A 23,632-nucleotide genomic window follows, 5' to 3' on the forward strand; every position below is an offset into this window, starting at 1 on the left:
GCACCAGTGTAGACAGAGAGGTGCCAGGAGGGGTCCCTTATAAACACTGTTCTAAATCAACATCTGCATCCCTTCTCATTTGTCAGAGTCACAGCTCTCACTCCTCCTGTGTCCCTGTGGCTGTACTTGCCCCTGTACACACGCCTCCAGCCCTTTCAAGAACATTTGTCATTTTTTCCCTATGTACCTGCAAAGTTGGCAACAAACTGTCCCATAGACTTAGCCCACTTGGAAGGCTGCTCCAGAAGCTCAAGACCCTTGCTCTACGGGTATCTGTGACATCACCAGTGGCCACAGTCCCTTGTGACCTCACCACTTGGACAACTCAGCCCAGCTGGGTTGCAGCCACTCCCTCCAACCGCCACAAGCAGCAAAGGGCATAGATGACCACAGGAGAGCCCTCGGGGGAGGCCGGCTCCACCAGCAGCCCCATACATAGCACTCCCAGGGTACCCCCTGGGCAACGTGGATGACAGCAGGTCTAAGGACAGCCCAGCAGGAGAGCCCCAAGGTCAGGTCCCACTCACAGCAGATGTCTTGGCGGTGAGCAGCTCTGTCGCATCCACTGACTGGCAGGATATAGATCAGGCCTCCTTCAAGACGGCCACCCCCAGGGCCATATCAACATCTGGAGACAAAGACAAGGGTGCAGTTGTTCCAGAACACGGCCAGAAGACACCCAGAAAAATCACACCTCTGCTTCCCAGCCAAAACCCAAGTCCCCTGCAAGCGTCTATGAGCCTTCAGAATCCAGCGTGGGACAGGCAGGTTCAAGACTCAAGGACAAGTCAGAGTCTAGTGGTTTTCCCAAGTCACCTCCTGGGTAAAGACAAGATGTCACAAATGGCGAGTGTTCCTGAGAGAGAGCCGGAGTCAGCCCCCTCTGCCCCGAGTGCTGAGCTACAGTCCACCCAGCACATGGAGGCTCAGCCCGTCGAGAGTGGTGCTGACCACGTCACAGCAGGTGCCAATGGCCAGCATGGCCCTCAGGCTGCCAGCACCACCAAGGCTGCTGAGGAGAAAGCTGAGCATCCAAAGGCCCCACACCCTGAAGCTGAAGCTTTACCATCTGATGAGTCCCCAATGGCAATGGGGGCAAATGTGGTGGACAGCTTAGGAGACCTGCAGACTTGGTTCTTCCCTCCACCTCCAGCAGGCAGTGTGTCCCCGTCGCCTGGCCCCTACGAGGTGGCCCTGGGGAGAAGGCCCCTGGACCCCAGCCTGTACATGGCCAGTGAGGAGAACGGCTACATGCGCTCCATGACCAGCCTGCTGGACAGGGGCGAGGGCTCCATCAGCTCCCTGGCAGACATCCTGGTGTGGTCCGAGACCACCATGGGCATGGCCATAGCCACAGGCTTCCTGGATTCCGGCCACAGCACCGTGGCAGACCTGCTGCACAGCTCGGGGCCCAGCTTGCGCTCGGTCCCCAGCCTGGTGGGAAGCGTCAGCTCGGCCTTCTCCTCCGGGCTGGTGTCAGGGACGAGCTCAGCCCTGCGCACCATCACCCGTGTGCTGGAGACAGTGGAGCAGAGGACCGTGGAGGGCATCCGCTCAGCCACACGCTACCTGACCAGCCACCTCACCCCACGCCAGGCCCAGGCTGACCCCAACTATGATTAGAGCCCTGCACAGGGACCCCCAAAGGGCTGGTTCAGTGGCCTCCAGAGATCCCTGGGACCCTCACGCCCTGCTCCCTTGCCCATTCTTGCTCTGGACGGTTCCCCCAGCCCATGCAATAAATCACCAGTGAGCATTTATTTCTAAGCACCAGCCTCCTCCCTTGGGGTGCAGTGAGCAACACGGTGACAGGACAGGAGGGCTCGGGGTGCGGTGGAAACAACGTCCCCTGAGGGTTTCTCAGGCTGTCCCATTCAGGCGCTGGGGGCAAATGTGCAGACAGAGAAGAGCCTGGGCAGAGCTGGAGGCAGTGTGGCAGGGGGATGTCTCAGACCTGCAAAAACCCATCCCTACTGAACCTCCACCCAGGTAAGCTCCCGAGGAGCCTTCCCTGGGGCCTAGGCTGGCCTGGCAGGCTCAAGCTGAGAGGCAGAAGAGGCAGTGCAGTTGACAGTGCTGAGTCACACCATGTGGGTTCAAACCCCAGCGCCAGCACTTGCCCTGGGCGAATCACGTCACTCTCAGCCTACTTAGCTGTAGAAAGGAGAGAATAAATCCATACCATGACACTGTTATAAGACAGAAGGGAAGCGATGCAGGCCATAATGCATGGTGTCTGGCACTTGATAAGCCCACACATGGTGGCTGCCATTATCATTATCCTCCGGTGAGCTGGGGGCGCAGAGGGAGCAGGAGTCTAAGCAAACCGACTGTCCTGGTTTGCCTCAGACTAAGGGGGTTTCTGGGTTGTAGGACTTTCATATTTAAAACCGGAAAACCCCAGGCAAACTAGGATGAGTTGCTCACCTTAGACCCAGGTCTTTTTACGTGGTATTTACTCTTGTCTGTGAAGAAATGCATCTGGGAAAGCATTAGCAAGGCCCGGCCTTGAGTGCAGCGATGGGGCAGCCATCTGCTTCGGAAGCTGTCAGCCCACCCTCTGGCTAGACCCTGTGGAGCACCCGGTGGTGTGACCTGGTGAGTGATGCCCCAGCTGAATGTCCGCTCCAGCCCCACCCTTAGCCAAGTGCCCTCAGCAGCTCTCACCCGCATGGCTTCATGTGCGGCCCTGGCCATGGATGGTTCACTCATCCTTCCTGGTTCCCAGCAGAGTCTCCAAATGGGAACCCTGGGGCCGCAGCCAGCCAACTGATGGGTTGTTTGACCTACATAGTGCTTCTCAAATTGTAAACTAATCGCTAGCATTTAAAAAATAGATTTTATGGCCGGGCAGGGTGGCTCATATCTGTAATCCCAGCACTTTGGGAGGCCGAAGTGGGTGGATCACCCGAGCTCAGGAGTTCGAGACCAGCCTGGCCAACATGGTGAAACCTGGTCTCTACTAAAAATACAAAAAAATTAACTGGACATAGCGGTGTACACCTACTTGAACCCAACTACTCGGGAGGCTGAGGCAGGAGAATTGCTTGAACCTGGGAGGCGGAGGTTGTAGTGAACCAAGATCACACCACTGCACTCCAGCCTGGGTGACAAGAGCAAGACTCCATCTCAAAAAAAAAAAAAAAAAAAAAAAAGACTTTGCATTAAAATCTGGATTTCTGCTTCTCTGGGAAAATCTAGGGCCCTCGTTTCTCCAGGACCCCAGGCAGCAGAACTGCCTGCTTTAGGGTGTATGTGCTCACTGTCCACCACAGCCCACCTGGCCTGCATCAGTGACCCATGTCACCCGCCCCGTCCCACCGTGCAGAAGGCTCACATGAGGAAGGGTGATACCAGGCCCCAAGGTGGATGCAAAGATGAGCCCGGTGTGCATACCTGCTTCCCTCCAGGAGCTGCCAATTTTTTTCTTTTTTTGGATGGAGTCTCGCTCTGTTACCCAGGCTGGAGTGCAGTGGGACGCCATCTCGGCTCACTGCAACCTACATCTCCCAGGTTCAAGCAATTCTTCTGCCTCAGCCTCCTGAGTAGCTGGGATTACAGGTGCCCACTACTACACCCGGCTAATTTTTTGTATTTTTTAGTAGAGACGGGTTTCCCGTCTTGAACTCTTGACCTCAGGTGATCTGCCTGCCTCGGTCTCTCAAAGTGCTGGAATTACAGGCATGAGCCACCTTGCCCAGACCAGGAGCTGCCACTTTCTGTAGGTGCAACGGGAACTGTCCCCACGTCATGAAAGCAATTAATTCAGAGGTGTGAGATTGCGGACTTAGATCCCAGTAATCAGGGGATTCTCAGAGAAGCAATTAAGCCAGTCCCTAAAAGAGAGAAGGAGGATGCCTCCCCGACAGAGGCAATAAGAACAAAAGCCAAGGCAGGCATGGTGGGGGTGCTGGGGGCTGGCTATCGAGCAGCTGGGGCCCACTGCAGAGGGCGATCAAGCTGCCAGGGTGACCTCAAAATGTGCTCATTCATGCTTTGTTTTTTTGAGACGGATTCTCACTCTGTCGCCCAGACTGGAGTGCAATGGCGCGATCTCTGCTCACTGCAACCTCCGCCTCCTGGGTTCAAGTGATTCTCCTGCCTCAGCCTCCCGAGTAGCTGGGATTACAGGCATGCACCACCATGCCTGGCTAATTTTTGTATTTTTAGGAGAGACAGGGTTTTGCCATGTTGGCCAGGCTGGTCTCAAACCCCAGACCTCGGGTGATCTGCCCGCCTCAGACTCCCAAAGAACTGGGATTACAGGAATGAACCACCGCACCCAGCCTCACTCATGCTTTCAATAAATTTTTTTTCTTTTCTTTCTTTTTTTTTTTTTAGATGGAGTCTTGCTCTGTCACCAGGCTGGAGTGCAGTGGCGCAATCTTGTCTCACTGCAACCTCCCCCTCCTGGGTTCAAGCGATTCACCTGTCTCAGCCTCCTGAGTAGCTGGGATTACAGGCACACACCACCACGCCCAGCTAATTTTTATATTTTTAGTACAGTTGGGGTTTCACCATGTTGGCCACACTGGTCTCGAACTCCTGACCTCAGGTAATCCGCCCTCCTCAGTCTCCCAAAATGCGGGGATTACAGGCGTGAGCTACCGCACCTGGCCTCAACAAATATTTTTTAAACATCCACTATGTGCCCGGCACTGCTAGACACTGAGACCACAAGGGTGAACCAGCCATCAGAAGGAACAGAAACCTAACTCAAACCAGATTAAGCAAAGAGATGAGTCAACCAGCACAACGGCCGGGTGTGGGCCAGGCCAGGCCAGGGCCAGGGCTCACCCTGGTCCTCAGGGCTCTGCCGTTCCGGCTCGGCTCCCCAGGGCTGGCCCCCTCCGTGCTCAGGCAGCTCAGTCACCTTCCGAGAAAAGAGAAGCTTGTTCCCACTGGCTCTGGCAAGAGAGTTGGGGGAGGACGCCGCCAGGCCTGGCTTGGTGCCTGTGCCCTCCCCTGAACCAATCACTGAGGCCACAGGAATGAAATCCCTCATCACCAGGCCTGGGGCCAGGGTCAGACCAGAATTGGGGCCTTCCTAGGGGAAGGGATGCTGGGCCCACCACCAGCAGAGTGGTAGCAAGCGTGTCCTTTGGGTCCAGCTGTCTTGAATCCTGACTCTCCCTCCCACAAACTGTGTCACCTTCATCTTCCCGTGCTGTTTTCTCATCTACAAAGTGATAATAGTACCTTTGCATAGGACTGTTGTGAGGATTAAATGAGTTAATATATCAAGTGCCTAGAACAGTGCGTGGCACGTAGTCGAGTGCTATGTGGTCCTGATGACTACTGCAGATGGGCCTGCGCAGCTGTGTGCCAGCGCATTCATGACTTCATTCCAAGGGGAGTAAACATGTGGGTGCAGCAGCTGCACATTGGCAATTACCTGAGCTGGGTCTTTGCTGTTGGAGAGAGAAGGGCAAAGGCCTGGCAGTGTGGTGATGGTGCCACCTTCGTGCAGGAGGGTGATGGGGGTGGGGGCTGCTCTATGAGGAGATGGCCCAGACCTATGGAACTCAGGCTGGCAGGGAGGGGTGGCAAAGCAAAGGGAAAGGAGACATTGCAGGTGACCAGCTGGATTGAGGGGCCAGGAAAACATGATTCCTAGGTGGTTTGGGCCTGGGCAATTAGGAGACTTGAGGTGTCCCTGACAGGTGGTGGGACATGAGGAAAGGGTTAGTGGAGGCTGGTGGGAAAGGACTGGATCATGTGTTTGTTTTTTTGTTTGCTTTTGGTGTTTTTTTGTTTGTTTGTTTTGTTTGATTTTGTTTTTGTTTGTATAGTTTTTTCTCACTATGTTGCCCAGGCTGGTCTCAAACTCCTGGACTCAAGCAATCCTCCTGCCCTGGCCTCCCAAAGTGCTGGGTTACAGGCATGAGCCACTGTCCCAGGCATGTTTGCTTTTAGAAATATTGAGTTTCAGCCAGGTGTGGTGCTGTAATCCCAGCACTCTGGGAGGCCGAGGTGGGTGGATCACCTGAGGTCAGGAGTTTGAGACCAGCCTGGCCAACATGGTGAAACCCTGTCTCTACTAAAAATACAAAAAATTAGCTGGGTGTGGTGGTGGGAACCTGTAATCCCAGCCACTCAGGAGGCCGAGGCAGGAGAATCACTTGAACCCAGGAGGCGGAAGTTGCAGTGAGCCAAGATCGCGCCACTGCACTCCAGCCTGGACAACAAGAGTGAAACTCCATCTCAAAAGAAAAAGAAAAGTGGCAAGCTAGCACACTTTCTCCCATCAAAGTGTTTATGAGGGGCTCGTATTAACACCTAGAAGTCACTGCTACTCAACAAGGACAGAGCTCATGCCTAGAACAGGGAAAAGTTATGAAGTCCCACTGGAACCACACAACTCTGCCTTGCATTGCATTCTGCAGGGACAAGTTCCCAGTCTCCCAGGGGGCTGTGACAGCCACGCCACATTGGTTGCTTTGAGTCTCCAGGGCCCCATCACTGGCCGACTCACTCTGTGCTGCCTTGAAACCCACTCAGTCCAGTGTCTGCTGGACGGACCCTCCCTGCTAGCTCTTCTTGATCCTTCCCTCCTTGCTGTGGGGTAAACAGTTGTGTTGGCAAACCCACCCGGCAACACATGGGGACCCCCAGGGATCCAAGTACTATATCATACCTGGGGAGGCAGTCAGAGCTGCACGCTCAGGGCCGGGGTGTCCAATACAGAAAGAAAGGGTACACTCCAGCTCAGGATGGATGGCTGAGGAAGACATTGTAGAGTGAGAAAGCAAAAGCCCAGAGACAGGAGCTTGGGGAAAGGTCCCATCCCACAGGCAAGAGAAGAAGAGGAAGCAGTTCCTAAAACAAAGCACAGGAGCAGTCGGCAAGTGGGGGTGACCTGGCCCATTATGGGGACCTGGGCTTGAAGGCATAGGGGACCACCCCCAAAATATGCCACTTTGGCATAAGGATGATTTGAGCTGAAGGCAATTGAGAAAAAGCAGACAGGATGAGCTTTCTGCCCTTTCCCTTTCTGCCTGAAAAACAGGGTGTACATTTCCTTGTGAAGCCCCTTCACCTTGTCCATACCAGGAAGGGGAGAATGGCCTTATCACTGGAGAGAGAGATGGCACTGAGAAACATCTACACAGACAAGCCTTACTAAATAGCCCTATCTACCATAGTGTCCCCCATATGTTTACCTTCCCACAGCTTACTACCCCTAAAAAGTTCAGAAGCCACTTTCCTTTGCCTTGTCACTTCTCTACAAATTTATCATCCTTTGTTAGTATGGTATAAAGCCACCAAGTCTGCTTTGTGGGGTTTCTCTTCTATGAAGCACCACCACCTCCCCCATGCCAGGTAACACTTTTAACATTAGGGAGTCACGCTGAACCTATTCTGGTTTAGGGGTCCACCCGATTTGAAAAACAAAACTTTTAACATGAAATAAAATGTGTATGTCTTTTACCTGTCTTTTTTTGTTTGTTTTTGTTTTTGTTGTTTTGAGACAGAGTCTCACTCTGTTGTCCAGGCTGGAGTGCAATAGCACAATCTCGGCTCACTGCAACCTCCACCTCCCAGGTTCAAGCAAGTCTCCTGCCTCACCCTCCCAAGTAGCTGGGATTACAGGCATGTACCACTATATCTGGCTAATTTTTGTATTTTCAGTAGAGACGGAGTTTCACCATGTCCGGAAGGCTGGTCTTGAACTCCTGACCTCAAGTGATTGGCCTGCCTTGGCCTCCCAAAATGCTGGGATTCCAGGCGTGAGCCACCACACCCAGCCCTTTTCTCCTGTTAATCTGTCATTTGTCCAATTATTTTGCAGGCCCAGCTACTGAACCTAAGAGGGTAGGGAATACTTTTCCCTCCCCTGCAAAGGCCCCATGTGGTCCACTGCATGCAATGGATGAAAACTGAATAAGCGGGGAGCACTATTAACTGTTGAGGAGAAGCAGTTAATAGAGACAGAAGGAGGGGATAAAGAATGAGCAATAGAATAAAAAGATGGCTGAGTGTAGGGTCTCTTCTGTGTTGAGAAGTGAGGTATGACAAAGCTATAAATTCAGCCCTACAAAGCCTTGCATTTCCTCACTCAACAAATCAGGGAGCCTGGTTCTCAGCGCCTTCTTGTTTATATGTTAGGGTTAATGTTTGAAAACAATCAGCATTTCTCTAGGATCAACAGCCATCTTTTTGGTGTGTTCTGCCAGGAGACATTGGCCAAGTAAGCTGAGGTCTGCACCAGCCAATAGGCATGGAGGCTGGACCAGGAGCCAGCAGGGCAGGCACAGTGTCCTAACGCCTGAGCCCAGCAGGGGATGGGCTAAGGGGAGGGCACCAACAAGTCCTGGCAGACATCAGAAGGGACACCCAGCCTACCCGGCCTCCACCCCAAGGTTGGACTGTCCTGACCCCCTCAAAGAAGGCCTTGCTCCTGCAGCCGCTGGGAGCACTGTTGTTGGATAGCCTTCAGCCTCAGCTCCTGCAGAGAGCATCTCACCCAAGGTGGTGAGGTCCCAGGTGGCCCAGTCCCCACACTGGTCTGTGCAGGGGTCTGAGGTCTGACCATCCTGACACAGCTTGGGATAACCACAGCTCCAGAGCTCCCATGGGGCTGGCTGGGGCTGTCATTGAGCCTGCACTACAGGCTTGACCTCTCCCTCTCCAGCTCTGTCTTCATTCTGCTCCTCTTCACAGGGCGTGATCCCAAATAAACATCCCGTGCACCAAACCCTGGCTCAGGGCCTGCGTTCTGGGGAACCCAAGATATCACCATAGGCTGCTAATTTCTCCCATCTGAGATGTGTTGCGGTGGGGATTCAAAACATAGAAAAATGTCAAAGATTTTTTTTTAATGTCTCTCTTTTTTTAAAGTTAAAAATTTAAGGCAACTTTGAGAATGGTAAAGAAACCAAATCTTTGTCAGTGTTTGTACTTGCTTTGTAAGGATAATTTTTTTTTTTTTAATCTTGTCAACACACCTCTGCTGGCAGGAATGTAGGAAAATATTTCTGTTTAGTCTGTGGGCCCGTGGCTAATTGGTTAAAATTCCTATGCCGCTGTAGTCTAGGTTACAGGTTTGGCTGGGTGAGGTATAGCTTCTATCAGGGAAAAGAGTGTCTCCAAAACAAAGTTCACACATAGGACAGTCCCCCAAGGAGGATGTGATAAAGTGTAGAGGTAAACAAAGTACTTAAGTACGTATTTAACTATTTAAACGAAAGACCTCCCCCGGCTAAGAGGTAGCCCTATCTCCTAGACCGACTTGATCTTGAGCTTCCAGAGTCTCTAAGGACACAGACTGCGCCCTCTGCTGGAGGGAAGGCACCACCGGCCCATACTAGGGTGGCCCAAGGGCGCGGTGGCTCAACCTGTAGTCCCAGCACTTTGAGGCCAAGGTGGGAAGATCACTTGAGCCCAGGAGTTCGAGACCAGACTGCACAACATAGCGAGATACCATCTCTACAAAATTAAAAAAAAAAAAATAGCCAGGTGTGGCAGCACATGCCTGTAATCCTAGCTACTCAAGAGGCTGAGGGGGAGGATCACTTGAGCCCAGGAGGTTGAGGCTATAGTGAGCAATGAACACGTAACTGTACTCCAGCCTGGGTCACAGAGTGAGACCCTGTCTCAAAATAATAATAATAAAAATAATAATAAAATTAAAAATAATTTTAAAACATTTTTTAAAGAAAGCGGAAAAAAGGGCACAAGGACAGAGGGGCATAGACCCTCCAACTGGAGTGACTGCCAGAGCTGAACAGCACGGCAATATAACAGTGCTCCAAGACTCAGACCACAGAAGGCCCAGAGTCCTCCAGGAAGGACCCAGACACAGAGCAAAGGTCTTCATGGGTAGAGTCTGGCTGAGGGGTCTCAGGACAGGCAAGGCCCACTGACTCCGTGCCTAGAAGCAGGCTGGCCCACCCTGTGGAGTCCTGCACAAGTGGACACTGTGGCCCTTAGTGTCTCCAAACACAAAAAAGTGTTTCCTCATCTGCAAAGTTGTTGGTTCTTCCATTTGCCTCACAGAGATGCTGTAGTCAATAATGCTTTTTTTTTTTTTTTTTTTTTTTTGAGACAGAGTCTCACTCTGTCGCCCAGGCTGGAATGCAATGGTGCCATCTCGGCTCACTGCAACCTCCACCTCCCAGGTTCAAGCAATTCTCCCACCTCAGCCTCCCAAGTAGCTGGGATTACAGGAACCAGCCATCATGCCCAGCTAATTTTTGTGTTTTTGTAGAGATGGAGTTTCACCATGTTGGCCAGGCTGGTCTTGAACTCCTGACCTCAGGTGATCCACCTGTCTCAGCCTCCCAAAGTGTTGGGATTACAGGCATGAGCCACTGTTCCCGGCAATAATGCATATTTTTCAAAAACAGCATCTAACAGTGGGCATCTGACAAATGTCAGTTTTCCTTTACTGGGATTTTCCACATGATCTGTGTATTGGTGAGGAGCCTCTTAATTGAAAGTGACAGAAACCCAGCATGTAGTAGCTTAGGCACAAACCGGATTAATGGGCGAGGTAAGGAAGGGCTAAGAGGAACTGGCTGTGAGGATGCTGAATAGGAACTCCCTGCTGCCAGTACCCTGTCCCCATCACTTGTGTTCTCCACCTCCCATGGAGGTTCTTTCTCTCCGCCAGGCTTCTGCTCCTTGCAGGGACCGTGGCTCCTGGAGACTCCAGGCCCACAGGCTGGTCCTTGATAAACCAGAGAGGAAAAGTCTCGGTTTCCCCTGTTGGATCTGATCAATCCTAGGGGGAAGAACCCTGGTTGGCCCAGCCTGGATCCTGTCAGAGCAGGCTGCTCCCAGAAAGGGGAAGGAGGGCCCAAAGCAGCCTGTCCCTTGTGGCTCCCCTAAGTCCCCCACTGCAAGGGACACTGTCCTAACCCCCATCCCTCCTATATCTGAAGGTTCCCCAGAAGATAAAAGTTGCCTTTCCCACAAAAATAGGCCAGGACTCCAGATGGGGTCCGATGTTTGCCTAAGGCCACACAGAGCCCACACCTAGGTTCTGGGACCCGGGGTATGCCCCCCACAACACACAAACTTGCCTGTGAATGCCCTGCACACAACCAGAACCTTCCTTTAAACACGTGCTTTGGAAAGAGCAAGGCACTCAGATCTTTCTGTACTCATCCCCCCAACCCCATGGATTCAAATATATTCCTTTGCATCTCTAAATTTTAAATGTCAAACAATGAGGAAACAGAATTCACCTAAAATTCTGCCTTGGCTACTCACCTCCTGTATTTTATTAGTACTTTTCAAAATACAGTCTTTGGGGAGGAAAAACACCTCCCACCAATGGGCTCACCACACTGAACTTGAACAAGGCACTCACGGTCCTTCAGTAAGAGATGGTTAGGATTACCCCAGCAGCAGATGGGTAAGTCGAGGCACAGCAGGGCAGGGGCATGGTGGCCGATTGCCGGTGGCCCCTGCGCAGGTTCTGGGCCTTGCGTCCCAGTCTGGGTTCTGGCTTCAGCACTTTATATTCTGCTGCGGCGGGAACAGCCTAAGAACAGGGCCCGCCCAGAAACTTGGAGGCGGTCAGTGCAGATCCCTCTGAACCCAATGCCCTCTTCACCCAGGGGTGGCCTGGCCTGGCCTGACTGCCCCGACTGCCCCCAACCCCAGGCAGCGGTGGAGGAGAGGGATGTCACACAGCACAAACGCCGGCGGAGGGGCCACAGGAGTGGGGAGGGCAACCAGGAATGAAGCAGAGTGGAGTGCGCAGGCCTCGCGTCTCCTCCCCCAGGGCAGGTGGCCAAGCTCAGAGATTTCCTGGGTGATTAGGGGGAGGGGCGCGAAAACGCCCCTTGCTGCCACCTGCTCCTTGTTGCCAGAGCAGGAACCCAGGTTGGGGCTTGGGGAGCAAATGAGGCTGGGACAGAGCACGGGGCAGTCAGATGGGGTGAGGCGAACAAAGGCCTCTCTCTGCGAGAGAAATCCCGACTGGCTGCGGGGCGCACTCAGGCCACAATGGGGCTTTCTCCGGCCACAGGCGGCCCGGCCAGCCTGAGGGCAAGGCAGGGCGTCTGCGCTGCCGCGGGCCAGGCGGCACCGCTTCCGCGAGGGAAAATCAGCTCCCGTGTCGGGGCCGGAGCTGGGGCCGAGGCTCCGAGGCGGGACCAAGGGCGCGGGTGGCCGACGGGGCCTGCAAGACCGGCCGAGCACCCCCAGCCCCAGCCCCAGCCCCAGCCCCAGCCCCAGCCCCAGCCCCAGCCCAGCCCCAGCCCGCCCCGGCCCAGCAGGCCCTGCCCCGCCGTCTCCATGGCGACCGTGACCTCAACGCCTGGGCGGGGAGGGAGAGGCTGAGCCGGTTGCTACGCGACGGCCCAGTGACGTCAGACAATTGAGTTTGGTTCCCAAGGCAACTGGCCGGGCAGCTGGGCCGCGAACTATTTGTGTCTGTCCCCAGAGGGGCTGCGGAGCCTCCAGGGTCTGGCGCAGCTGAGGAAATGCGCTCCTGGCCCGGGGCAGGCGGGGGCCGGGACACAGAGGCCCTTTCAGCCCCGGGAGGCTGCGGGCCCGGGCGGGGCGGGGCGGCACCCTCCAGAAGGACGCCCGGCCTTCTCCCCACTTCTGCCTGGGAGGCCCCTGGCCCGCCGGGCTTTGTCCTATTTATAAACGTGCTCCTGAGTAAACTCCCTGAAGAAAGGGGCCTCTGTGTGCGCCAGCCCGGCCCACAGCGCCGCCCTCAGCACACAGTAGGCACTCAGCATGGCCTTCTCATGGGACTGAGGACAAGCACCGATCCTTGGGAGCTGCCAGGCGCCTCCAGCACCCAGAACCCCTGACATCGAGCGCCTGGACACCTGTTCCCGAAGCCCTGTGAGCTGATGGGCTACGTAACCTCTGGGCCGCAATGCTAGAATAAAATGCATGGACACTTGTTCCAAAACGATAGAGGGACGGTGTGGGAAACAGGCCCCAGCCCTGTCGACTGACGGTGAATGCACGAGTGAAAGTGACAATACATGGGTAAACTGAGGCAGGCGGCATCAGCCGTAGAGGAGAGAGGATGAGGTTCCAAGCTGGGGTGTAAGAGAAACAAGATGCTACAGGAGCAGAAGGGCCATCAGGTGTGCTAAGATAAAGCAGGGACCTAAATTTGGGCCTGAGAGCTGGTCCAGGCCTGCCAGTGGCAGTGGCTCAAGACGTGGGGCGCTGTGACTGGGTCTCAGACCCAGTGATGCCACCAACCCAGGCTTCTCCCAGGCTCCTCCCCCAGTAGCACTCTGTCACTACAGGGTGACATCCAGGCCCTTCACGATCTGTCTCCAGGGAGCCACCACCTCCCCCAGCCCAACAGGCCAAGCACTGACATCCAAACCAACTGACTGCCCAGGAGCCTGGGCATGCTTTGTCCGTCTGGCCCAGGGAGGCATCTGCCTATCCCTGTGAATAGCAGCGTCTCTCCTCAACAGTGAGTGACTGCCTTCTGACAGCCTGACCAGGGGGTCTGAGTGCGAGAGGCATCTGGCATCTCTGAAAAAGCAGCTCCAGCCTGGCTTCCAGGGCAGGGACTCTCCACTGCCAGATCTGCAGACTCTCTCCACCACCAGAGCGCCTACTGCAGTTGGGAAAAGCCTCAGATCTATGTCCTCTCCTGTCTGGGTGGAGCAGGCACCATGATCCCTGTTTCATGCACAAGGACATTGATGCGCAGGGACTACAGGACTTGTCCAAGGATGCACCCGAGCCCACGTCCCACCTAGGTTCCCCAGTCTCTCCCAGACAATCCCTCAGAAAACAGTCCTGGGCCCAGGAACCAGAGCTGCTGAGCAGGCCCAGCTACATAATTTGTGGAGCCCAGTGCAAATTGAAAATTTGAGACCCTTTGTTAAGAAATTATGAAGAGGCCAGGCACAATGGCTCATATCTGTAATCCCAGCACTTTGGGAGGCCGAGGCAGGCAGATCACTTGAGTCCTGGAGTTCAAGACCAGCCTGGCCAATGTGTCGAAACCCTGTCTCTACTAAAAATACAAAAATTAGCCGGGCATGGTGGCTGGTGCCTGTAATCCCAGCTACTTGGGAGGCTGAGGCAGGGAGAATTGCTTGAACCCAGGTGGCAGAAGTTGCAGTGAGTTGAGATTGTGCCACTGCACTCCAGCTTGGGCGACAGAAGGAGACTCTGTCAAAAAAAGAAAAGAAAAAAAAAATTATGAAGAGGCTGGGCATGGTGGCTTATGCCTGTAATCCCAGCACTTTGGGAGGCCGGGGTGGGTGGATCACCTGAGGTCAGGAGTTCGAGACTAGCCTGGCCAACATGGTGAAATCCAGTCTCTACTAAAAATACAAAAATTAGCCAAGCATGGTGGTGCATGCCTGTAATACCAGCTACTTGGAAGGCTGAGGCAGGAGAATCGCTTTAACCCTAGACGCAGAGGTTGCAGTGAGCCAACATCATGCTACTGCACTCCAGCCTGGGCGACAAAGTGAGACTCTGTCTCAAAAAAAAAAAAAAAAATTATGAAGGATTTCAAGACAATGTCAGAAGACCATCAAACTAAGGATGGGACCCACGTGACTGCACAGGTCATATGCTCATGAAGCTGGCCAGGATGGCAAGTCCAGGACACCAAGCCAGGCTCTTTCCTGGGCACCGTGCACCTCTTCCCTTGCTCAAGGTCCATCTGCTGGCCAGTTCCTGGGATTTCTCTGACCCGCCCACTCCACACAGGCTGGATGTCCAGGGCGTCTTCAGTGAGGTCCACTAGATATTAGGGGACGCTGCCTAGTACTTTCCCATCAAAGACCAAGACCACAGAACACTTCCAGAAACGCTTCCAGAAATGCTCAATCCTGCCAGCACTGGAAGTTTGCCTGCCTATTTTCAGCTGAAGAACACTTGCTCTTGAAGAAAATGTAGCAGGGCTGTCTACCTAAGGTGAAATGTACCAGCTGACAGATGAGAATCTGACACTGATCAACATTAAAACAATATATAAGAACAAAAGTCAAGGGCATGTTTGTGGCCTCCTAGAGTCCACATCATGCCCATGATTTGTCTCACTCTGCCCTCAGAGAGCCAGAGGAGGGAACTTCTGCCTTGGCCCACCTGGGTTTGTCCCCACCCTGGAGTCAGGCCATGTCCACTCCCCTTCCAGTCTCTGCTGGGGTCCCTGCATGCCCTATGCTCTCTTCCAGCTTGTCTGAATCCTGCCCTCCAGTCTGAGTGCCACGTGGTGGGCAGCTTGCTGGGATGCCCGATGCCCCACAGAACTGCAGGGCTGCTGGCCTCAGACAATATGGCCCTCCGCTGTCAGATCCCTCCAGAGATGGCCTCAACTGGAAGAAATGCTTCTCAAAAGCCCACATCTCCCTTTCTTGGGTTCACTCAATGACTGGCAAGCAGTGGCGTCCTGATGAGTGACAAGACAGGTGGAAAGATCCAGCCCTCTTGCCCCAACTCAGGACAATAATACAAGACCCACCGGGCGCGGTGGCTCACGCCTGTAATCCCAGCACTTTGGGAGGCCGAGGCGGGTGGGTCACCTGAGGTCAGGAGTTTGAGACCAGCCTGGCCAACATGGTGAAACCCCATCTCTACTAAAAATACAAAAATTAGCTGGGCGTGGTGGCGTGTGCCTGTAATCCCAGCTACTTGGGAGGCTGAGGCAGGAGAATTGCTTGAACCCAGGAGGCAGAGGTTGTAGTGAGCCGAGATTGTGCCACTGCACTCCAGCCTGGGCGACAGAGTGAGACACTGTCTCAAATTAAAAAATAATAATAATAATAATAATAATAATAATAAAATAATAATAAAGAGTAATACAAGACCATCCCTGCTCCAGAGCTCCCCTTAGGGTCAGCAAGGCCTTCCAAGTTCTCCCTCTGCCCCTCCTGTGCCTTCCCCCAGAGATGCTGACCCCAGGACTCCCTGATGAACCTCCTGCCTGGCAGTCTCCCTCTCAGAGCTGGCTTTCTAGGAAAGCTGACCTGCCTCCACGAAGCCACGTCTCTCCTACCTAGGGCACCTGTGGGCACCTCCCACCTCTTCAAATGCCCTGTAACAGTCATCCATTCAGCAGATCCTCATTGAAGGCCTACTATGCACCAGATGCTGTTCTGGGTGCTGACGGTAAAGCAAAATGAAGCAGACACCCCTGCCCTCACGGAGCTCAGGCCTGCAGATGAGCAGGCAAAAAGCAACCAAAAATTTAATGTGATGACGTTAAACATCATACCACAGAATGATACAACAGAGAATCTGATTGTGGCTGGGGGCACCTGCTTTAGATCAAACTTCCTCTGGGTCAAGGAGGGTCTCTCTGAGGAGCCACGTCTGAATCAGAGGCCAGTTCCTCGATAAGTTGAAAGATGAACATTAACCAGGCAAGTTCAAAGGCTCTTGGATGGGGAGGAAATTGAGGTGTTGGATTCAAGGGAACAAAAGTGAAGCTGATGACGGGAGATGAGGTGAGATGTAGGACCAGAGGGCTGGGGGGGTTGCCTCACACTTGTAATCCCAGCACTTTGGGAAGCCAAGGATGGCAGATCACTTGAGGTCAGGAGTTTGAGACTAGCCTGGCCAACATGGGGAAACCTCATCTCTACTAAAAATACAAAAAATAATTTAGCCAGGCATGGTGGCGTGTGCCTGTAGTCCCAGCTACTTGGGAGGCTGAGTCATGAGAATCACTTGAACCTGGAAGGCAGAAGTTAGAGTGGTCCGAGATCATGCCCCTGGGTGACACAGTGAGACTGTCTCAAAAAAAAGAAAAAAAGAAAAAAAGAAGCAGGACCAGAGGATGCAGGGCCTTGAGGAAGAATCTAGAAGAATCTAGCTTTTATTGTCAGTGAGGTGGGAGCGTCAGATGGTTCTAAGCAGGGCAGTCATGGAATCTTTTTTTTTTTTTTCTTTTTGAGACGGAGTTTCGTACTTGTTGCCCAGGCTGGAGTGCAATGGCACGACCTCAGCTCACTGCAACCTCCGCCTGATTCAAGCGATTCTCCTGCCTCAGCCTCCCAAGTAGCTGGGATTACAGGCATACGCCACCATGCCCGGCTAATTTTGTATTTTTAGTAGAGATGGGTTTTCTCCATGTTGGTCAGGCTGGTCTCAAACTCTCAACCTCAGGTGATCCACCTGCCTCGGCCTCCCAAAGTGCTGGGATTACAGGTGTAAGCCACCGCGCCCAGCCTGGAATCTTTACCTGTTTCAAGCCATCACTGGCGGTCAGACAGAAAATGAATTCATCACATGAAATACCTGCTGTTCGGCACATGAGCATTTCTGGAAGTATTTCTGGAAGTGTTCTATGGAATGGGTGTAAGGTTTTGGGTTTTGTTTTGTTTTGTTTTGTTTCCCATTAGTTTTTTTTTGTTTTGGGGATGTTTTTAGAGATTGGGTCTCATGTTGCCCAGGCTGGACTCAAACTCCTGGGTTCAGATTATTCTCCCACCTCAGCCTCCCAAGTAGCTGGGACTACAGGTACGCACCACTGCACGTGGCTGAACATTAGCTTTAACCTGCATTTATGCAATATCCTGTCTGCTGTTTAGGAGCTGGAGTCCAGCACTTGGACTTGTTTGGATCCCCAACTGCCTTGCTCTGAGTAGGTGTTCAATGAACATTTGATGAGTTGATGCTTCTGTTTTAGCTATGATCTTCTGGGTTTGTTTTGTTTTGTTTTGTTTTTACACAGAATGTTGCCCAGGCTTGAGTGCAGTAGCACAACCTCGGCTCACTACAACCGCTTCCTCCCGAGTTCAGGTGATTCTCCTGCCTCAGCCTCCCGAGTAGCTGGGGCTACAGGTGCCTGCCACCATGCTGGGCTAAGTTTTTTGTATGTTTAGTAGAGACAGGCCTTCACCATGTTGGCCAGGCTGGTCTGGAACTCCTGACCTCAAGTGATCTGCCCACCTAGGCCTCCCAAAGCGCTGAGATTACAGGCGTGACCCACCTTGCTAGGCCTGATCTTCTGGTTTTGCTTCTCAAAGTGTGGTCCTCAGACCAGTATCTGCACCAGCTGGGAGCTTGTAGGAAATGGAGAATCCTAGGCCCCACCCAGGCCTACTAAATCAGAATCTGTCATTTAACAAGATCCCCAAGAAATCCTAATGAATGGTAAAGTTTAAGAAGCACTTCTAGAGAGCAGAATAACTCAAGGACCTCCGATAAACCCGTAACAGACAGCAGGAAGGGGGCAGGGGTTAAAAGAGAGGCAGCCCTTAAGCCCAGCTGGGATGGAAGAAGATTTTGATTGGAGGTAAGAGAAGGTACATTCCAGGCTAAGACAAGGCTGGGAAGGAGGAGGCAAGTGTGAGGGTGGAGGGCCAGTGGTCTGAAGCAGCCAGCCCCAGGGGCCAGCAAAATGAGGAGGTAGAAATTCCCAGAAAGGCAGGAGACACCAGCTGCAGTGGCTCACGCCTGTAATCCCAACACTTTGGGAGGCCGAAGCAGGTGGATCACCTGAGGTCAGGAGTTGGAGACCAGCCTGGCCAACATGGTGAAACCCAGTCTCTACTAAAATACAAAAATTAGCTGGGCATGGTGGCAGGCACCTGTAATCCCAGCTACTGGGGAGGCTGAAACAGAAGAATTGATTGAACCCAGGAGGCGGAGCTTGCAGTGAGCCAAAATTGCACCACTGCACTCCAGCCTGGGAGACAGGGCAAGACTCAGTCTCAAAAAAAAAAAAAAAGGGCAGGAGAAAGCTCTCTCAGAGAGCAGCCCCTCAGATGGCCAAACAAGACTGGGGAGTTAGGTAGCGTGAGGCTGAATTCTGGCTCTGCCTCCCCCTAGCTGAGTGACCTTGGGCAAGTTATCATACTTAACTCTCTGAGCCTCTACAAAGTGGGGATAATAATAGATGTGCCAGCTGTTGGGGGGGGCAGGAAGATTAAATGAGATAACACATATAAAACGCTTGGTACAGGAGAAAGGTGGGGAGCGCTCAGTAAATGGTAACTGTGATGACGAATAAAGTGCGGGCTGGATTGGGAAGGCCAGGAGGGGGCACTGAAGGCTTCTGAGACGGGGAGTACTGCAGCCTGTGTTTTAGGGAGATAAATCCAGCGGGTGCACCAGGGACAAGGACAGGGGTGTGGCCAGAGGCTGCGGGCAGATGGGAGGTTGGTGTAATGGGGGCAAGACATTGAGAGGTGCCTTGGAGTTCAGAGAGGGGGAAGCAGCTGCCCTGGGGCAGAGAGAGGCTGGGGCAGGATGGCTCTGGGCTTCCAGGCTAGGAGGTGGGCTGAGGGCAGGCAGGCTCTGGGAGAGACGTGCTGTGGGAAGTGTCTGGCTGGGGTGGGGTGGAGAGGGGGGCTTCAGGGGACAGCAGAGAGGGGAGGTCTGAGGCATGGGGAGGATCAGGACCAGAGTCAGAGAGAAAACTTTCAGCCACAGGGGTTTGTGGATGCCTCAGGATAGGTGAGGCTGCTCCCAAGAAGGAGGTCCTGAGGGAGCAGGAGGTGAGCTCAGGTGCACACAGAGGACTCAGTTGGGGAGTCTCCCTTAAAAGTGGCAGCCACCCTGAGTCACTAAGTCTGCGACTCACCTCTGGCAGAGAGGAGGCAGGACAAGTAACAAAGCTGGTGCTTCCTGGGATGTTATCTGTGGGCCAGTCCCTGGTTTGCAAATCCCTTCCGCGCATGAACTTATCTAAAGCCCTATGAGGTGGAGCTAGTACCGGCACTATCCCATACTGCAGATGGAGAAATTGAGGCCCTGTGCGGTGGGGGTTATTCCAGACTCTTCGGCCAGGACACAGGCATTTGGCTAAACCTAGTGTTTGTGGCAGGGTCTGTTCTGATTGGCCGATGCCTGTCCTACTGGTTAGTCAATGTTTTGAAGGTCACCCTGGTTACACAGCTGGAGGAGGCAGAATCCCAACCAACCCCTGGGGCTGGAGCCCTGCTCTGAACCACGATCCTCTCTCCGTCTAGCGCCGCAGCGCACCTCAGGACAAGTAATGTGCGTCGAAGGGCTTTGGAAACTGCAAGGCACAGTATAAATAACAGGTTCCTTCATTCCTCCTGGGCAGGAACTTTGGCCTCAACAGTTCCTTCTTTGTTGAGGCCAAAGAAGCTGGGCCATGAGAAGGCAGAGGAAACGCTGCTGTGGGGAACCAGCATTCTCTCTGCTTACTCAACGGGGAAAGTGAGTCAGAAGGGAAGCCTCCCTGAGTGGAGCCCCATGGTCAGCCCCTGGGAGGTTCTCACGTGCCAGACGCCATCCGGCACTAACCAGGTTAGCCTGGACTTGTCCCCAGGGACCGTCCAGGCTCTCCTGCAACTGGCCACCAGGGGGCGCCGCTCCCCCAGCCTTCCTCTTACTGAACCTACCCCCCCACCACCCCCTCAACAACCTGCTCGCGAGAAACCAGGCCTTGGAAGGAGTCCGGGGGAGCAGGCACCAGAGACTTTGAAAAGCGGCAAAAACGCGGGAGATGCTGAGTGGAGGTGGGAGTTCGTCCCTGCCCCACTGGGAGGGAGAAGGGAAGGGGGGACGGAAACCTACATATACCCATTTTCAATTCCCAAACCAGCCCTGTGGAGGAGTGCCTGTTCCCATTTTACAGATGAGGAATTTGAGGCCCAAAGATGTTGGGTAAGATCAAGAGGCTAGGGACAGGCAGCGCTGGGTCATTTGCTTCCAAGGTCAGTTCCCAATGGGACCACAAGCAAATGCTAGCTCATTTGGCCCTGTCGCCTAGCGGGGTCTCCCCCCCCGCCCCCCGTTGATCCTATGTTCTGAGTCGTGGCCAACACCACAACCTATTCCCCCACTGTGTTCCAGCAACAATTCCAGCTGCCCCTTCTCCAACCTGAACTTTCTGGAAGCCTGGGCACCTGCTTCATTGTTCTCCAGGGACCCCCATCAGCCACCCATCCCACACCCTCCCCATCTGGGCAGAGCCGGGAGCCCCCTCTGCAGCCCTGTCCTGCTTGACATCCTTCCCCACCCCAGGGACCCCGCGGGGTCAGGCTTTGCTCCTCGACACCCCATGGTAGGCAGCAGCACGAATAAACAATGGGACATTTGAACCAGGAAGAGCCTGTGGTTGAGGCCAAAACAGGCACCAAGGTTTTCTCTCAGCTCCTACCAACTCCTTTTATGGCCTCTGGGCCCAGTTCCTTCTTCATAAAAAGTCAGAACTGGAAAAGGCCTCGAGTCACTGGGTCCAACCTGAGCCAACACTTTCCTTTTCTATAGAAAAAACCCGTCGTGCTGCCTCCCCGGCTCCAGCCAGGTTTACAGCACCAGAATCTGGGCCGGCAGCGTCCTTCACCGGAGGGAAATTCTAACCCTGGGGCGGGACCTGGGCACGTCCGCCAGGGAGGCCCAGTCCCTGCACCTGTAAAATGGGGGGCGGGCCTAACCGTAGCTTCTTCAAAGGCCCCCCGCCCCCAGCTTGAGGTTCTGTATCTAGCCCCAGGGACCCGCCCTAACGAACATCTATTTCGGCCCCCTCTGTCCAACCGTTTCCTTCCCTCTGCCCTGAGAGCTGTAGGCAGCTAGCGTGTGTGGGCGCACGTGCGTGCAAGTGATCATGTGTGTGCAGGAGCCGGTGGCGGCCAGACGCAACTCGGCACACGCGTCCGCGTCCGCGCCCGCGCCTGGCTCTGTGCGCGCCCCCGAGATGCTGGCCTCCCCTAGTCAACCAGGTGGCCGTGTGCAGCCCCGCGTGTGCTCCGCGGGTACCAGCCCGGGCCGCTCGCTCCTCGCGGCCGACAGCACGCGGTGCGCGGCATCTGGAACGTGGGAGCTTCTGGTTCCCAGTCCCGGAGACCAGCGCCCCCTCCCCGCCAGGGATTTTTTCTGCTCCGCGAGGCGCGCTCCGGGGCGGGGGCCGAGAGCAGCCCCGCCCGGGCCGGCCTGCTAGGGCGGCGAGTCTGCCGGGAGCGCGCCGCCCCCACCCAGGCGCCCCGATGGGTTTTTCCATGACTGCATCCGGCCTCGGGCCGCCTTTGTTCCCGCCGTCCCCGGCCTGCCCGCGAGGCGGCCCGCCTCTCCCTGCGCGCCTGGGATTTTCCAGGGCTCAATTGGAGCACTGGCGAGCCGCCTCCCCGCCCCCAGCTCCCCCGCCCCGGCTGCCCCCGAGTCCTGTTTCGGGGATCCTAGCCCTCTCTCCAGACGCGCTGCTCTGTCCCCTGTCCCCGCCTCCAGGACCTGCGTCCTCCCAGCCCCACATTTGTGCGCAAAGTTGACGGTCACCGGGCCCGCGCGCTTCGGCATCTCGCGAAGGCGCTGCCCGCGCCCTGAGTCCTTCCCTGGGGCTGCACGTTGGAAAGGACAGAGGTCTCCTCTGCTTCGCAGTTGCAAAAGGCATCATGTTTTCACCAAGGGGCAGGTGGGGCAGTCGGGGCCCTGGGAGGCCTGGTCCACCAAGGAGGGGGAACCCGCGCGCGCGCGCACGCACGTGGCCCGGCGCGCCCGGGAGACCTCCGTGTGATCACCGCGCGCAGCAGCTCCCGGGCGGAAACACCTCCCACCTCCACGGGAAAGTGGGCTCAACCGGGGGCGGAAAGCGACACGGCTGGGGGACGACTACGTGCTCCCTTAACCCCCTTCCCGCTGTCAGTAAGGAAGTGGAGATAAACCGAAGAGAGGCCTTGGAGAAAGGAGCAGGGCGGGGTGAGGGAGTTGTGGGGGGATTATTTGAGAGTGAGGTCAAGCTCAAGAGCCCCAGGACCCTCTCAGATCCCCCGTGCCCGTGGGAACTGCGCGTCCGCCACCGATCCTGCCCGCGCCGGTTGAGTTCAGTTTGTGTCTCCGCGCGCTGCGACTTTGCGCGCCTGGGGGCCTCCCAGCTATTGCCTGGCTATGCTGGCGGGAAAAGTGTAAGAAACGCTGTTTGCCCTGCAGGAGAAGCCAGATTCGCATGGGGGTGCTTCAGGCTGGGGAAAGGTGCCTGCCTCTGTGGGGTTTTTGGAATCCCAGGTGGCGCCCTTCCTACAGCCCGGCAGAAGGCAGCCATGCCTTCAGGTGGGGAAAGATCTGGAGGTGCGGGTGGGAGGAGGACGAAGCAGGAGGGACACCCGGATCCGCAAAGGGTCAGAGACCCAGAGCGGTCTTGCTGTGCCAAGTGAGAGGGAACGCCCCGTCGGCAGCTTTGAGCGCCATCTCCCTGGCCTAACCAGTCATGAGGGAACGGGCAGGCTGCTCTGGAAGGGCCCTTCCTCCAGGTGTCCTCTTGATCAGCTTTGCCTGCTCTTTAAGGTGTCCCTGTGTCTCGGCCGCCTCCCCTCTCAACCCTCTTTTTTGCTCTCAGAGGCAGCACACCAGTCCCCATCCCCAACCATCCCAGGATGAGAACGTCTTGGTCCTGGCCGGGCGCGGTGGCTCACGCCTGTAATCCCAGTACGAGACGGGCGGATCACGAGGTCAGGAGTTGGAGACCAGTCTGGCCAACATAGTGAAACCCCGTCTTTACTAAAAATGCAAAAAATTAGCCGGGTGTGGTGGCGGGCGCCTGTAATCCCAGCTACTCGGGAGGCTGAGGCAGGAGAATCGCGTGAACCCGGGAGGCAGAGGTTACAGTGAGCCGAGATCGTGCCATTGCACTCCACCCTGGGTGACAGTGCGAGACTCCGTCTCTAAATAAATAAAATAGGGCCAGGCGCGGTGGCTCACGCCTGTAATCCCAGCACTTTGGGAGGCCGAGGCGGGCAGATCACCTGAGGTTGGGAGTTCAAGACTA

At 54.9% G+C, this 23,632-nt stretch overlaps 1 protein-coding gene and 1 long non-coding RNA gene across 2 annotated transcripts; both read left to right on the forward strand.

Annotated features, from left to right (window-relative positions):
* Positions 1–296: 296 nt before the first annotated feature.
* Positions 297–1,760, forward strand: TEX44 (testis expressed 44). Its single transcript, XM_001144481.5, has one exon. It carries the CDS (start codon positions 736–738, stop codon positions 1,621–1,623), a length of 888 nt encoding a protein of 295 aa, XP_001144481.2. The 5' UTR covers positions 297–735; the 3' UTR covers positions 1,624–1,760.
* Positions 1,761–19,305: 17,545 nt separating this feature from the next.
* LOC107973737 (uncharacterized) lies at positions 19,306–21,490 on the forward strand. The gene is made up of 3 exons (XR_001716129.3): positions 19,306–20,390; positions 20,477–20,538; positions 20,728–21,490. It is a non-coding gene; the product is annotated as an uncharacterized LOC107973737 (long non-coding RNA).
* The last annotated feature ends 2,142 nt before the right edge of the window (positions 21,491–23,632 follow it).

This window comes from Pan troglodytes, chromosome 13 (genome assembly GCF_028858775.2).
Source record: "Pan troglodytes isolate AG18354 chromosome 13, NHGRI_mPanTro3-v2.0_pri, whole genome shotgun sequence".
Taxonomy (NCBI): domain Eukaryota; kingdom Metazoa; phylum Chordata; class Mammalia; order Primates; family Hominidae; genus Pan; species Pan troglodytes.